The sequence below is a fragment of the Hevea brasiliensis genome, chromosome 1, assembly GCF_030052815.1.
Source record: "Hevea brasiliensis isolate MT/VB/25A 57/8 chromosome 1, ASM3005281v1, whole genome shotgun sequence".
Classification (NCBI taxonomy): domain Eukaryota; kingdom Viridiplantae; phylum Streptophyta; class Magnoliopsida; order Malpighiales; family Euphorbiaceae; genus Hevea; species Hevea brasiliensis.
In genome coordinates, this window is record NC_079493.1 from 459,913 (window position 1) to 474,760 (window position 14,848).

The 14,848-nt window shown below is 33.5% G+C and overlaps 2 protein-coding genes across 8 annotated transcripts; one reads left to right on the forward strand and one right to left on the reverse strand.

The window, feature by feature from the left end:
• Positions 1 to 49: 49 nt before the first annotated feature.
• On the forward strand, positions 50 to 10,521 carry LOC110640133 (uncharacterized). The gene is given in 14 exon segments (XM_058129266.1): positions 50 to 634; positions 811 to 979; positions 1,758 to 1,861; positions 2,701 to 2,723; positions 2,726 to 2,763; positions 4,514 to 4,639; positions 5,303 to 5,566; positions 5,656 to 5,733; positions 7,782 to 7,894; positions 7,989 to 8,049; positions 8,381 to 8,548; positions 9,189 to 9,290; positions 9,924 to 10,013; positions 10,147 to 10,521. Coding segments are annotated over 14 exon segments (1,692 nt in total). The 5' UTR covers positions 50 to 341; the 3' UTR covers positions 10,210 to 10,521.
• Positions 10,522 to 11,155: 634 nt separating this feature from the next.
• On the reverse strand, positions 11,156 to 14,649 carry LOC110640146 (small RNA-binding protein 11, chloroplastic). 7 transcript variants are annotated; one of them, XM_021791346.2, is made up of 6 exons: positions 14,482 to 14,649; positions 13,733 to 14,378; positions 13,469 to 13,611; positions 11,836 to 11,925; positions 11,635 to 11,741; positions 11,156 to 11,566 (listed from the first exon to the last, which is right to left on the reverse strand). In XM_021791346.2, exons 3-6 carry the CDS (start codon positions 13,584 to 13,586, stop codon positions 11,495 to 11,497), a joined length of 387 nt encoding a protein of 128 aa, XP_021647038.2. In that variant the 5' UTR covers positions 13,587 to 13,611; positions 13,733 to 14,378; positions 14,482 to 14,649; the 3' UTR covers positions 11,156 to 11,494. The 7 variants fall into 7 exon arrangements, with proteins under 7 accessions (XP_021647038.2, XP_021647036.2, XP_021647035.2 ...); XM_021791344.2 differs by having other exon boundaries at positions 13,469 to 13,614; positions 13,771 to 14,378; positions 14,482 to 14,648; XM_021791343.2 differs by having other exon boundaries at positions 13,469 to 13,614; positions 14,482 to 14,647.
• Positions 14,650 to 14,848: the final 199 nt, after the last annotated feature.

Sequence of the window (14,848 nt, forward strand, 5' to 3'; positions counted from 1 at the left end):
AAAAAATTGTTATTGTTAAGAATAATAAGATTAGAATATAAACTTATAAGTTAATACTTTCACTTGAAAGATATATAAGGTATCTAAAATTCTAAATTGATTAATTTAAAAAAAAATTATTTCAAAACAAATGCAGTAAGAAACAAGAAGAGTTTTTGTCTGTTAACAGATTACGTGCTCTGAAGCTCAGTTTTGCATTCTATTTCTAATTTTCTATAATAACAATAACACCCACCCCCCCAAAAAAAAAAAAAAAATTCGGACCTTCTGATCTATTTCTCCGATCATATCACTTGTTAGAACCCTAAGCTTCATCCCCATCTAATTCTTTCCAAAACCCCATGTCTCCCGACAAACCACGCCAGCGGCAAATGCTGGACTCCATGTATTCCATGATCGCTCTCGTCTTCATTATCGTCGCCTGCGTCCAGCTCTGTGACACAGCCACCGTCGTCGACGTCAATCGTCTCATTCAGTATGATATCTCCGGCGTCCCCTTTGGGTCTCGCCTCGCCACCCTCAATCATCACGCCGGTTCCTTGCATTTCACTCCCGGTGCCGATCTTTCGCGTACTGTCGTTATCATCCCTATTCGCAAACACAACATTACTTTTGTTAAAGGTGATCTTTTCCAGTTAGTTGCCAATTGTTACTTCAATCTCTTCTAAATGCAATTTTTGCTATGAAACTAATCTAGTAGTTTCTGTTTTATCTACCGTTCCTTTATCTCTGTCCTGAAACCTACGTTGCTTATGGTTTGAAACTGGTTTGCTAATTGAGATGTTCTTTTTGTTGGCTGTCAAATGACAGGTTATATTACTCAAGAAAGCCTTTTGGAGGATTGCTGTTTTTGCTTCCTCGAATATTCAATTTTGAAGATAGAGGTGCCACGGGGAGTGAGGATCAAGTGTATGACAAAGGGCTGATGAAGACTGTCTTGGCTGAGCTTGAACGATTACTTATACATGCCAACATACCTGTGCGTAAAAGAAGTGACAAGATTGTTCCCCCCTCCCCCCTATTTCTCTATACTGCTCCACATTGACTTTCCTGTTCAATATTCTTTTTCCTCGTTATCAATGGCTAGCTGATTGATGAATTGAATTCCAAACATGAGAATTAGTAAAATATAATTAATTGAATTCTTTCATTTTTAGACTTAAAAACACACCCTTAGAATATGCTGCTCATTATAGGCCTGAGGTGGAAAATATTAGCTTAATTAATTCTCTGTGCATTTTATGTGAAGGCATGAACACATTATCAGGAGTTTGAATGTCCCTTATCCAAAATTTTTGGTCCTAACTTAGAATTAATTCTATATAAACACCATGATCCTGAAGAATGTAGTCTTCCCTGATTATACCTGGTAGTTGCATTATAATTCCCTGATCTTCTATTCCAAGAAGAAAAAACTTTGTACAGAAGTTTTTGCACAGATTGTAAGATTTACATGAGATTCCTCTGATGCTCTTCATTAAGACTAGAATTTCACGTGGTTATTTTACTTTCAACTATATTAATGTACTTTCAACTATATTAAATTCTTACTTCCCAATTTCTCTAATTTTATATTCTTGTCTACTGGGAGGATGTTTGTTTTTGGAACCCAGATAGCTGTATAATTTAATAGCCATGCCTATACTTTTATCTTTGAAATCAACTTTTCTTATCTTTTGATGCCTTTTATTTTCTTCTGTTGTTTTCCCTTCTGGTATCTCATTTTATCATGTGTGTATGTGTATATGTTGTTACAGTATCCTGTGTATTTTGCTTTTGAGAATGATGATATTGGTGCTGTGTTGGCTGATGTCAAGAGGAATGATGCAACTGGTCAACCTGCTACTGCAACTAGTGGCGGGTTAGTTGAAACTTTTTTACTGGATGTGTTCTAGTTAATGTTTTGCACTTTACTATACAATGCAACAGATACAATGCAACAGATTTTCAAGATAAGATGAGTTGGGTACTTCTTATGTATACTGCATGATTGTCTGTTTTTGCACATCATATAAGCACACTTGCAAATTTTAATCTCTATATGTTGTATTTCATTTTTTGTCAACCTGTTTATGAGTGTTTGAGTGTCAATTAGCTGCCTCTACTCCTTACAGTTTCTTTTCTAGAAGAGGATTAAAATGGCAAGTGATGAAGAGCATATAAGAAGGAAACCGAAGAAAATGGTCACTGCTCATTATGAGATTTGACTGCTTCCATATGGGAGGCAGGGTAACTCTTAGTAAAATGTAGAAATATAGGTAGAGGGGACATAGCATAATCCTTGATTAACATTTCCTATAAAGTTATGATGTAGATTGTGTGGTTTCTTTTCATTGATAGGATAAGAAATTTCTCTGTCTACAGGTCTATAGAGCCTCTTGGTTCAATGAAGACATACATTTTATCAGATATCTGTAAATTCAGAAGCTGTGAATTTTGCACTTGTCCCTTTTATTTTGTCTTACTTTAGCTTTGCCTTTTTTTGGGGCTGAAATTTTATTACTTGCTTCTAATTTGTCTGTGAAGATATGATATCATAAATACTAAATGCTTATGCTTCCTTTGCACTCAAACACCATTTGTATGGACGTGTGTGTCTATATGCATGTTAATGCTTTATTCTGTTGAGATAGATAAAGCTGTAGCATTTGTTTATTGCTGTTAAAATTTTGATGATATCTTTGCTTGGAAATCTGGCAGATACAAGCTTGTTGTCTCAGCACCAGAAAGAGAATTGCATCTCCTATCATTGCAAACATTCAGGTCCAATGTTTATTATTATATATTTCATTACGGGATAGAAGTGGGCATGTGCTTGTTCACACTTTAAGCCCAATGGACATTCATGTGCTAGGGAGTGTTATAGATATAAAACTATTTTTGAGGCCCTCAGTTACAAGCTTGTGCTTTTAGGTTGAATGGTTTTTTGACAGTCATATATACATTAAAAGTTATACACCTCTAAGGAATTTGTACAAGATTACAACTCCTTACATAGAAATAGGCTAAGATTATTTTCGTGAATATGAGATTGAAACTCCTTTCGATTTGGAATGTGATTGACTAATTATTGAGATCTACTTGTTCTGAGTTGACTTTCCCTCTCCATATTTAATTCAACTATGACTTTTTTTCCTAGGTTTTGTTCAACATATCACCCTTTTTCTTTCTTTCCTTGCCTAACTTTTTTCATCTCATTTTCTAGGCGCGTCTTGGATCCTATCTCTCTTCTGGATGCTTTGGTTTGTTTCCTTTTTTTTAATGCTTTTCTTGATTAATTTTTATAGCAGAATCTGCTTTTGCATTAACTTATTTTGGATGAAATGATGTTAAATATGTAATTTGACTATAAGCAATTTGCAATTAAGATAAAAAAAAGGAGGTTAGAGAGGCAGTGAACATGCTTTTTTTTTTTTTTTTTTTCTGTCAGGATGAAGAAATCTATGCTATGTTGATGATGAGTCTTATGGTTGTTTTAGGGATTATTGCTATTTAGTAGGAATTATGATTATGGCTCAAGACATTTTAAAATTTTTAATTCTATTTTTTTTATTTAAAAACCATTTGTGCTAAAATTGTAAATGTTTTATGTTATTAGTATGAGTAATTGTCTAATATAGGATTACTTTTCTTATTTTATTTAATTTGTATCTCACCTCACTCAAGCTTGTGCTTGTGCCTAGGCTTCAAAACCCCCTTTGTGCTTTTAATAACATTGGTAGATTCTAAATAAATAAGCTCAACTCAATTCAATTGAGTCTCAATCGCAATTATCTAGCTAGTTGGTGTTGTCTAAGAGGATACCTTTTCTTCAATTAGTACCAAACTTTCTAATATCTATTGTGATACCCAATCATTTTTCATGACTTCATTCCACACCATTTTAGGTCATCCTGCATAGAGATATACTTGGGAAGACTTGGTGTACTACATCTCCGTAGGCTACAGTTGATAGAATTTTGCTACATTATCAAAATTCATGGTTAAATCCAATTGTTATTCATGATTGAATAAAAGTTATGCTGATATAAAACGATTCTATTGGCTTTTAGTCTGGAGCTAAAATTTTAGACCACTCGATCAATGCATTACTCATGAATTGGGCATAAGCAAGTCTAAAACCTTTCATTCAATGCAAACATAACTTTGTTATTTGATAGAGTATGTATTTTGTCTTTATGATTTTTTAAGCAAATTAAAATTACTGAAATTTAGACATGTTACTCTTAATTCAAAAAAAGAGGAAGCATATATTCTAAAATACATGGTTTCTGCTTAATTGAAATTTTTATATAGAGGAATAAAGATTAGTGACTGTAGATTTCCTTGTATAAAGAAGTTAGCTACCTATTTGCATTAGTATTTAATCTGAACAGTGAATAGACAAGTTAGCTAGCTACTCTTCCATATTCATTGTGAATCTAATATGGACAATTTTGCTGAAACTACTAAGGTTATTGATTGTGCTAATGGTGCGTGCTTCTGGACTGAATGATAATTTTAACTGTCACAGGGATGGTTACCAGGCTTGAAAGCAGATGGAGATCCAAATCAACTTCCAACCATTGCTATTGTTGCATCATATGATACATTTGGGACAGGCAACTCATATGATACCCATCAGCTGCAGTTTGTATCAGCTCTATTTTTAGAGCTGTTTCTCTCATCAGCTGATAGCTGATTTGGTTTTATTTTTTATTTTGACTATATTATCCTTTTTTATTTAACTTGAAAATTAATATTATTAATATTTTTATTTTTTTATTTATAATTTTAACATTTTAATTAACATATTTCAATTTTGTTAGAATATTTTTTTATTAATAACATAAAATATAAAATATTTATTTATATCCAAAAACTTAAAATTAATTATAAATTTTTCTATTAACAATAAGAATTGTTTTATTACTTTATCTATATTTTTAAAATTATTTAATTATCTTAAAAAAATAATTATTTTCTTATTTCAATAATAAAATAAATGATAAAAGATTAATAATTATATATTTATTTAAATAATATAATATATTAATTTAATAATTATATATTTAATTTAATAATAAAATAAATAATATAATGTACTAAATTTATAATTTTATATTTATTTAGATAATAAAATAAATAATATGATATATACCCTTATTAGTCATTTCACATATTAACAGTAACAGCTAAATATAATTTTACCAAACACTTAATATAAAACAGTTATCATCAGCTATCAGTTATCAGCTATCAGATAACAGTAACAGCTATCAGCTAACAGCTATCAGTTGTATTCAACAGTTAATCCAAACAGGCCCTAAATGTTAATCATCTTTTATAGGTTTCTACCTTCTTTGCCTTTCCTATTAACATAAATGCTTATAACTACTTTTTGTTTATTGTAGTCCACTTATGTTTCTTGTTTCATCTCCTGCAGTGGCTTCGGAGCTTTGATCAACGCCTATGTGAGAGCATTGATTATGCTATTTGCTTAAATAGCATTGGCTCATGGGATAATGAATTGTGGATTCATGTGTCTAAGCCTCCAGAAAATGCCTATATTAAGCAAATTTTTGAAGTTGATGGAAATTTTTAACAGAATGGATTTTAACAATTTCACTGAGTAGAGCTACCATTTTTTATGGTTTGACATGGAGTATTCTACAGGGTTTTTCTAATGTAGCAAAAGAGTTGGGGCTCGAAGTTAGTCTGAAACACAAGAAAATCAATATTTCAAATCCTAGAGTAAGTTGATCTTACTTGAAAATAAAAAATCTATATTTTGGTTTAACTCCCCCCTCCCTCCCTCCATTTTTTTTTTAAGATTATTGTTTTAAGAAAGTCATGCTTAGCTCAACTAATCCTTGATTGCAAACTAGTTGGTGTTGACCATATGGATCTTTTTCCTTCACTCCACAAGTTTAAGGTTACACCTTTAGGAAGGTCTAACTACTTTCTCCCATCTGATCTTAGTTCTGCCCCTCCCTTTCTTATCTCCTACAGTCCTTCCCCCTTAATATGCTCGAGTTCTGTTTGGCATTACCGTTGGAGTTGCTGTTGGGAAAATCATTTTTTAAATATATTAATTAGAAAATATTAAAAATAAAAAATATTTAAAAATTAAATTTAATAAGTTTTAGTCGTAAAAACACTAAAATAACAAAACAGCTTTTCTAAATGGCTTTTTTCAATAGTATCTAAAATGATTTTTTTTTTTCCTAAAAACTAGTTTTTACCTTTTGACCACAATGCCAAATGAGCACTAAACCTCTTGTACTGGAATATTTGCTAGTGAAGTAGTCTACGATTCGCATGTCTTCACCATCTCAATCTCCCTTTTTTCAGTTTTTTCTCAATAGGCACTGCTTTTACTTTCCTATGGATGTATTTATTCTGTATATATGATCCATTCTTGTACTTCTATGCATCCATATTAGAATCATCATTTCTAAAGCACTGATCTTTTATGCACATTGTTTGTTCACCACCCAACCGACGTATATTGTAGCTGGTTGATTTGCAGTCCTATAAAACTTCCTTTGAACTTGGTGGGTGTTTTGCAATCATATAAGATTCTTGTCACGCTGTCACGTTATCGATCCTGCTTTCATTCTATAATTGACATCCTTCTTGCTTCACCCATTTCTTTGTAGGATAAAATCTAGATAATTGAAATGTGCAATTTGTGGCACCTCTGCTGCATCTAAGTTTACCCTTCCTTAATCACTTCCCCTTCTATTGCTAAAGTTGCAATACAAATACTTTGTTTTAGTTCTACTTAACTTGAAACTCTTAGACTCTAGAGTGCTCCTCCATAAGTCTAACTTCTTGTTAACTTCAGCCTGGGTTTCATCTATTAACATTATATCATCTGCAAATATAATAGACCTATGTTATGCTCTTGCATATGCTTTATCATCTCATCCATGACCAAAGCAAAAAGGTAAGCACTCAAGGCCAATACTAGGTGGAGTTATCCTTCATAACCTTTATATATCTAATGAGATACTATTTTCCGTTTCAAAATCCGCCATAGAACATCTCTTGGTCTCGTGTCTCTATCGGATTTTTTTTTAATAGATTAATAGAAAAACATATGGAGATCTTTTCTTTTCTCTATGAACTCCTCCATGGAAAATTCTCTCTATAGTTGATTTCCTGGCACAAAACCAAACTGGTTATTTGAGTTAGTTGCATTGCATCTTAATCTATGTTTCATCATCCTCGCTTAATGCTTTATTGTGTGATTCAGTAGCTTGCAACCTCTATAGCTAGAGCAACTTTGGATTTCTCCCTTATTCTGTATTTTAAGAAAAGTTATCTTTGTTAATATTAATGCATGAAGATTTGAACTTGGAAAAGAGTATCGCAGATTGAGAGAAATGGTTTATGATAAGGGTATTTGATTCATTAAAAGGGCATGGTTAGTTGATAAGGTGACAGCATTTATTTTCCCTTTTGTCATCGTCACAACTAGCCTTCAATCCTACATTGCCTTGCTAATGTAGAGCTAAACTCACATTAGACAAGCTGCTGTTTTGTTCTTGAAACAGATCCATTCATCCTGTTACCATGATTACTGATGTCAGTGTACTTGGTGTATACTTCTTGTTTTCCTATAACTGATCACATTGCATTCTGTGTTCTGAATGTTGATTTACTTGGCACGGGCATGCTGTATCTGTTTCAACTTGCATTCTGTGTTCTATTGTACCATAATATTACTTGAATGGACTTTTTTACATCTATCATCCTCATTTAGACCAGGTAATATAGCTGTTGATTTGCTGTAGGTAGCTTGGGAGCATGAACAATTTTCAAGGCTGAGGATCACTGCTGCCACACTTTCTGAGCTCTCTGCGGCTCCTAAAATATTAGAAAGCACTGGAGGTCTTTCAGATATCAGGTTTTGCCTTTTAACTTGGTTTTCTTTCTTAGGGCTGAAATTCCTGTTCCACTTATCGTATTTTTCTGAGATTTTGGTTTTCTGGTCTGGACAGATATTTTGTAAATGATACAGCAATTGCCAGAAGTATTAATTTAGTTGCTGAGAGTATTGCGGTAAGGTTAATTCATCAGGATAGATAATGAATTGATTCTGATGTTTCTACTTCTGAATGTGTACATATTGTTCCAAGGCCAACCCCATGAGGAAGTGCCTCACCAGGAGCAAGTTCATGAGCACCAATTTTGTGTCCATGTGTGTGACTGCGTGTATGCGTAAGGACATGTTTGTACAATCATATGCTTATAGTTATTTTTTCCCTGGATTTTCAGATTAGTAAATTGTTTATTATTGGCAACTTGTAGGCTGAGCATAAATCAAAGAAACTGAGACCAACTTTTGGTTTTTTGTTCTCTAATGTATCCCTTTCCTTCTGATTGTGTACAGAGGCATATCTACAGTCATCAAGGGGAGAACATAAAAGTCTTTGCAGATGACAGTAGTTTGTCTGTAAATCCTTCTTACATAAGGTCATGGTTGGATCTTTTGTCTAGAACACCTCGAGTGGCACCGTTTCTTTCAAAAAATGACCCATTTGTGATGGCATTGAAGAAGGTGACCTTTAAAATTTTCTTGTGCATTTTTCTGGTTCTCATGGTTTTGACTTCTTCATTCTTGCTTATATGGTAAATGATGCTGAAGTTCACTTGAAGTTGAAGATTGTGCCAAGCTTTAGTAATATGTGATGTTCGTTCCTCTATATTCCAAATTTTTACCGCTTTCAATGGAAAATAAATCAAATTTCATTTGGTTACAGCCAAGCTGTTCTCCTATTTTATCAGAATTTAACTTTCACTGCAAGCAAGGAAATGTTGATTATTGTATAACATGAGATTAGTATAGTATCTTTGTCAGATTGATTTCTGTGCATGCTGAATTGTATAACTTCTATATTTTTAGTGGGATGAGCTGCCAGCTGTGTTGGGAGCACTTAATTGTCATGTGTTCATGAGGAGCTGCTCAACTTATGGATGCTATCACTTGTTAAATTTGATGCCATATGACAATTTTAATAAATTGGTTGAGCAGTGGATTTTCATGTGTTTAGGATTTGATGGTGCTAGGGATATTGGATGATTGGAAGAGGTAATGAATCTAGCACATATAGTGATACCAGGAAGTAGAAAGGAACTGAACACTTCTTTTCAACATATTTCTCATTTAATTGGCCATTAATTAATTAATCCTTTGGCAGGAACTAGAAGATCATGCCCATGAAATAAATGTACAAATTGAAGTCCTTGATGGGATGTTCACATTCTATGACTCAACTAAAGCTAAGCTAAACATATATCAGGTTCTACTGTTTTCTTCTATCATTTCTCTGTATGTCAGTGGTGTTTTTATGTTCCATTCCTATCTCTATATCCCTTTCTGACTTGACTTTCTTTCGATTGTCATGTCCTGAAATTGTTGGTTACAATGTTCATTAGCAGTCTCTTTTGGTTAAAAGAAAAAAAAATCAGCATGAGTCCTAACCTTCTCAAAATGGTGGTTGACAATATTAGTTACAAGATAAGAACTAACAGGACCTTTTCTACATCTTTTTGTTAAAATTTTCAAGCTGTTCAACCTAAATTATTTTGTGCCTCAAAAAATATCCATTTTGGTGGTGGTGCGTGTTTTCTTCCTGCTTACCAAACCAATTTTCACTCTCAATAAAAGAAATGGCCGATATCAACTAAAGAGGACCGACCAATAAGGATGCTGAACCATGTATTAGAATTTTTCTACTTGAAGCACTATTTTTGTGATGAAGTTCAAAAGAAAGAAAAAAAGAAAAAAAAAAAAAAAAAGCTTGTTTAGATGCGTCTTTTCCTCATACTCTCTAGCATTGGATGTATGTGAGAATATTTGTTTTATACAAAATTTCCTCTTTATTATTTTTACATTTGCTTTGATGGTAATCAGTTGAAATTTGTTACCACAGGTTGCTAGTGTAACATTTGATTTGCTGTTGCTTCGGGTGCTGGGATCATATTTGATAGTGCTATTTAGTTTTCTCATCATCACAACTAGGGTATTAATTCTTCCTTCTAACGTCAAACTGGAAATGCTAATCTTATTTTTATTATTATACTCTGCACGGTTTCCTTTCCCCTTAAGCTGCATGAAACTAAAATTGCAAAATTGTCAATTATACTGTTTAACAGGGTCTTGATGATCTTATAAGCTTATTCCGACGGCCTCCCTCTCGTAAGGTGAAAACAGCTTGATGATTGAAGCTGGATTTGGGCATTGAAGAATGTCTTGTTGAAGATCATCTCTTGTAGCTTGGAATTTTACACTTCTGGGAGGACTTCGTTGGGGATCGCTAGCAATGTGTTGTCGATTAGTTCAAAACCACGGGGATCATTTTATTTTTGGTCCTAGGAAGATATTTGTAGTTTATTTGCCAAAATGAGAACTATTGACATAGCTGCTAGAAAAATTTTGTTAAGATACAATTTCAAGCCAAAATACCATTGCCAGCATTTTTGTGAAGGATCACAAACAATATTGGGATTATGTGATGCTTGCTTTGTGCATGATGATTGAATTGGCCAGCTTCGCCGTTTTTCTCTTTTTCCTTCCTGGGAGTCCTAGATTCACCGGTTAAATATGTGCAGGCCCTAACATTGCTATGATTAGTTTCAAATACTAGTAATTAGAGGATATATTTGGATTGTGCAAGTTTTCATTATGTCAGTGATCACATTCTAGGTTAAAGATGCAAAATACAATCCTAGACTTCATGTTGTTAGCAGGTGGTTTACAGAATTGACTGCGATTGTATAAAAAATACATTTTTTTTTTATTTAAGTAATCATAATAATAAGAATATGGCGTAGTCTGCAATGTGCAATGTTGCTGGTGGAACCAACATTGGTATAATTCCATAATCCTCCCTTTTTATAGCTCGTGTTGGCCTATTCTTGTCCAGGAGCATCAATCAGCTTGAAAGTAAAGGGCATAAACAAACACATCAGCCGACAAAACAAATGGGTATTTGCTACTTTCTTTCAGCTATCAATAGGGCCCTTGCATTCTCATTTTCAACGGGTTAAAATTGGAACAAATCATTCTTGATGATCCTAATGTAAATTCGTAACTGGAGAATTTTATGATGAATAAACTAGAATGCCAGATACGAAGTTAATTGAAAAACAAACTAGCTAACAATGAAAGGAAAAGTTCTATATTGGCAAAAAAATAAATGAAATTACTCCATTATTGATGCATGCTCCAATTCTCAATCTCTCTTCAGCTAGCAGGGCCAAATTTTGGCATAAGGAATCATTAAGCAGAGTCAGTGTAAAGAAAGGAGAGAGGAGTGAGAGTGCATGGATTTTCACTACTCAGCAGCTCAAGCACTTTCGCAGCTATTTGGATGAATCACAATAGAAGAAAAGGGTATATATTCTGTTGACCAAAACTGAGTCTGATGCACAAATCTTCTGTGCATCATAATACATACATACATACAAAAAAAATGGGGAAGAAGGGAGAACCTAACATCAGCTACTGCTTCACTAGTCCTCTGCTTCCCCTTGGCCAAGCATTATCCACGAAAACAGGACGTCCATCTACCAGCTGCAATTGACTAGTGTTATTCTTTGTATTCATAATTCATAGAATTAACTATTGGTAAAGCAGTTTACCTTCCCATTCATCTCCATAAAGGCCTTTTTGGCTTCATCCTCTGTAGCAAAGGTCACATACCCGTAACCTTTTGATTTGTTGCTAGCTTTATCCCTTATTATTTCAGCTGGAAATGTAAATTGCCTAGATATGACTAAATTTTGAAATGTACTCAAGAAAGAAATGAGTTTTAAGGTTAAAGTAACAGGTTAACCCCATACATTCCACGACTTGACCAAATTTTGAAAATGCCTCAGCTAATGACTTCTCTGTAGTGGAGAAAGATATACCTGCAGCAAAGTCATTAGTTCCTGCAACAACAATAGCATAAAAATGCATGGGCCAAGGATACAGCCTTCAGATTAATAAACAAGATGTTCTAGTATTAATTAGTAATTGGGGCACAAATGCTGAAATAAAAAGTAAAATAAACCACAACAAATTGAAATACAGACGCTAACAGATCCAGCATGATGCCAAAACGTTGCCTATGTGGCTCAACTATCTTGCTGTGTTCTGAACTTTTGATGTATGGCAATCAGAACAAGAGTGTGAAACAGAAGAACCCAACCAAACCAAGCATTTCTGGTGAAGCAAAAAGCTCTAGCTAAACCATTATGAACACAGCCTTGTTTGACTTTGTGGTACAATGGTGAAAAAATTATACTGCCATTTACTTGATTCAACAAAATGCAAGCTAAATTATTTAGGAAACAAGATGAAGGATTTAAACACTCCTAAGATACTGTGACATGGATTAATTCCATCCATCATAAAACCACATTTAGGAATCAGAATGAAGGATTTTAAATAGGTTATTCCTAACGTACTTCAACATCGATTAATTCCATCCATCATAAAGGTAATTCCTATGATTATGATAGCTCACAAAGGAAGTGAGAGTAGTGAAGAACCCATAACCTTGTCTTATGCAGAATGAAGATACTTGTTTCCACTTACTTTATGGAGACCCACAAGAAGTCATGCTTAAATGAATCAACCCTACTTCTTGCCATATTGTTTTCTTCTACTTTATCATCGAAAACAATAATATTCAATTTTCATCAACTAAGGCTGGCCTAAAAACAATACTAAGGAAGGAATCAAAGAGTGCTGCCTATACATGCAATCTAGTGAGTTTTTTGAGTAAATATATTTTTGAGTTACTAAAACATCTAGTGAGTCAAGAGTAAAATATATTTTTGAGTTACTAAAACATCTACACATGCAAATACACGTGGCATTCATCCGTAAAATATATATATATATATATATATATATATATATATATATATATATATAAAGAAAAAAAAAAAAACCTCCTCTGCTTCTATCTTCCTCCTTTTCAATTATTCTGCTTTCGTCTTCGTTGAAATCAGAAAATTTAATCTTCAATTAATCACCAAATTTAGGATGTCTACAAGTGAGTGTGTTACAAATGGTTTCTCATTCTAACATTAAAGGATAACCTACCCAATCTCATTCTAAACATTAAAGGATAAGCTACCCAATTCTATTCCACTACTCTTTAACTCCGTCTCTCCTAAGGCCACAAAGTTCTCAAAAAGGAGGATAAAAAAGGGACTTCCACCCATTGACAGATGCAGTAGATTTTTTCCACACAGCTACACTATTCCTAAAATCCATTCCAAGTCCAAGTAATATGAGGATCTCTATTAGAAGTCATCCAAATGATCATAGTATATTTCATAAACCAGGACAAGACAGCCCATTCTCTCCTCATTCACTTTTAGCAGTGAATCGAAAAATTTCCCACCTCTTTTATTTTATTAAATTGAATGATAAACATATAAATACATGTATATGCCAAGAGCCAGAAATAAGAAAAGGTACCTTTAACGAAAAGCTTGGAAGAGAAGCCTCTGGAGAAGAACTGGGATGCTAAATAATTAGGGTTTGACTGAGAGAGAATTTGGTAAAAACTTTTGGAAATTCCTCTGAAAGACACCATTTTGCTGAAAGACCTAGTGAGAAAACTGCTGTTAAAGGAAAAAAGAAAGCTTCAGTCGATTACAACTAATTGAATCATATCAAATAATGCGGTTGTTCAATTGCTTTCTCTCTCTCTCTCTCTCTCTCTCTCTCTCACATACTTACCGTTCTCAAACTAGCGGTCCAAGCTCCAAACTATATACCTTAGATCAAAAGTATAAAATGCGTACTTCAGTCGCTACTCCCTCACCCAAAATTTGAACAACTTGTCAGTTGGACGATAGCATTTTATCATTCCAAAAGACCACTGGAAAATGGTAAAGCTGATTCACCAGCCAAGAAAATGGCTACTTCTTCGAGTTTCATATCAAATTCCTTCGTCAGAACTATTTTCCAAGAATTCCTAGAGATTCCCACTTAAAATGGTGCCCTCACTAGCACAGAAATAATTCAATAAAATAAAGAGGAAAAAACGCTATATGCCATGGAAAAAAGAATTGCTTCTCAATTCCTCTCTGCTCTTACAATTCACAGTAATATTCAAATCAACCTTTGATAATCTGTGACTTCCTTTATGTTGGCCAATTGAATAAGGGTTAGGTAATTGAATTAGAGAAGATTCAAATAAGAAAAGGAAAGAAATTAATGGCAATTTTTGAAGCTGTGAACTGCAATAGCAAAGGGCAACAAGGAGGAGGAGGAGAAGAGAGAAAAGGAAATCCCAGCTCTCTGGATTTGGCGCTAAAATCCCAAGAAGCAAATATATTAGCTATGAAGGTGATGTTAAAGACAGCCCATATGAGAAATTTCACTGAGAAGAAAAAAGGAAGCATCAATGCTGAGAAACTAAAATTTCTTCCATTTCAAAAGGAGGGAGAGAGAGAGAGAGAGAGAGAGAGAGAGAGAGAGAGAACCTGCAATGGGAATGGTAGTGGCCTAGCAGAGGAGATGAGAAATCGCTATACGGTGGCGGCGGAGTGATAGACGGTGGTCTGGTTCAGCGGTGGAAAGCAGAAGCCCGAGTACGTTTTATTGGAGCCGTTAGTTAAAAACATGGTGAATTGGTTTAAAACAAAAATAAAGTAAAATTATTGTTACGACAAATAATCAGTTACAGAAAATATAATTAATTTAACGAAAAAAACGTAAAAGAACGTATATAATATTTTTTAATAATATTAAAAATTATTATACATAAAATTAAATAAAATATACTTATTTTATATTTAAAATTTATTACTTTAACTAAAATTTAATATGTTATGAAAAATATGATAATTT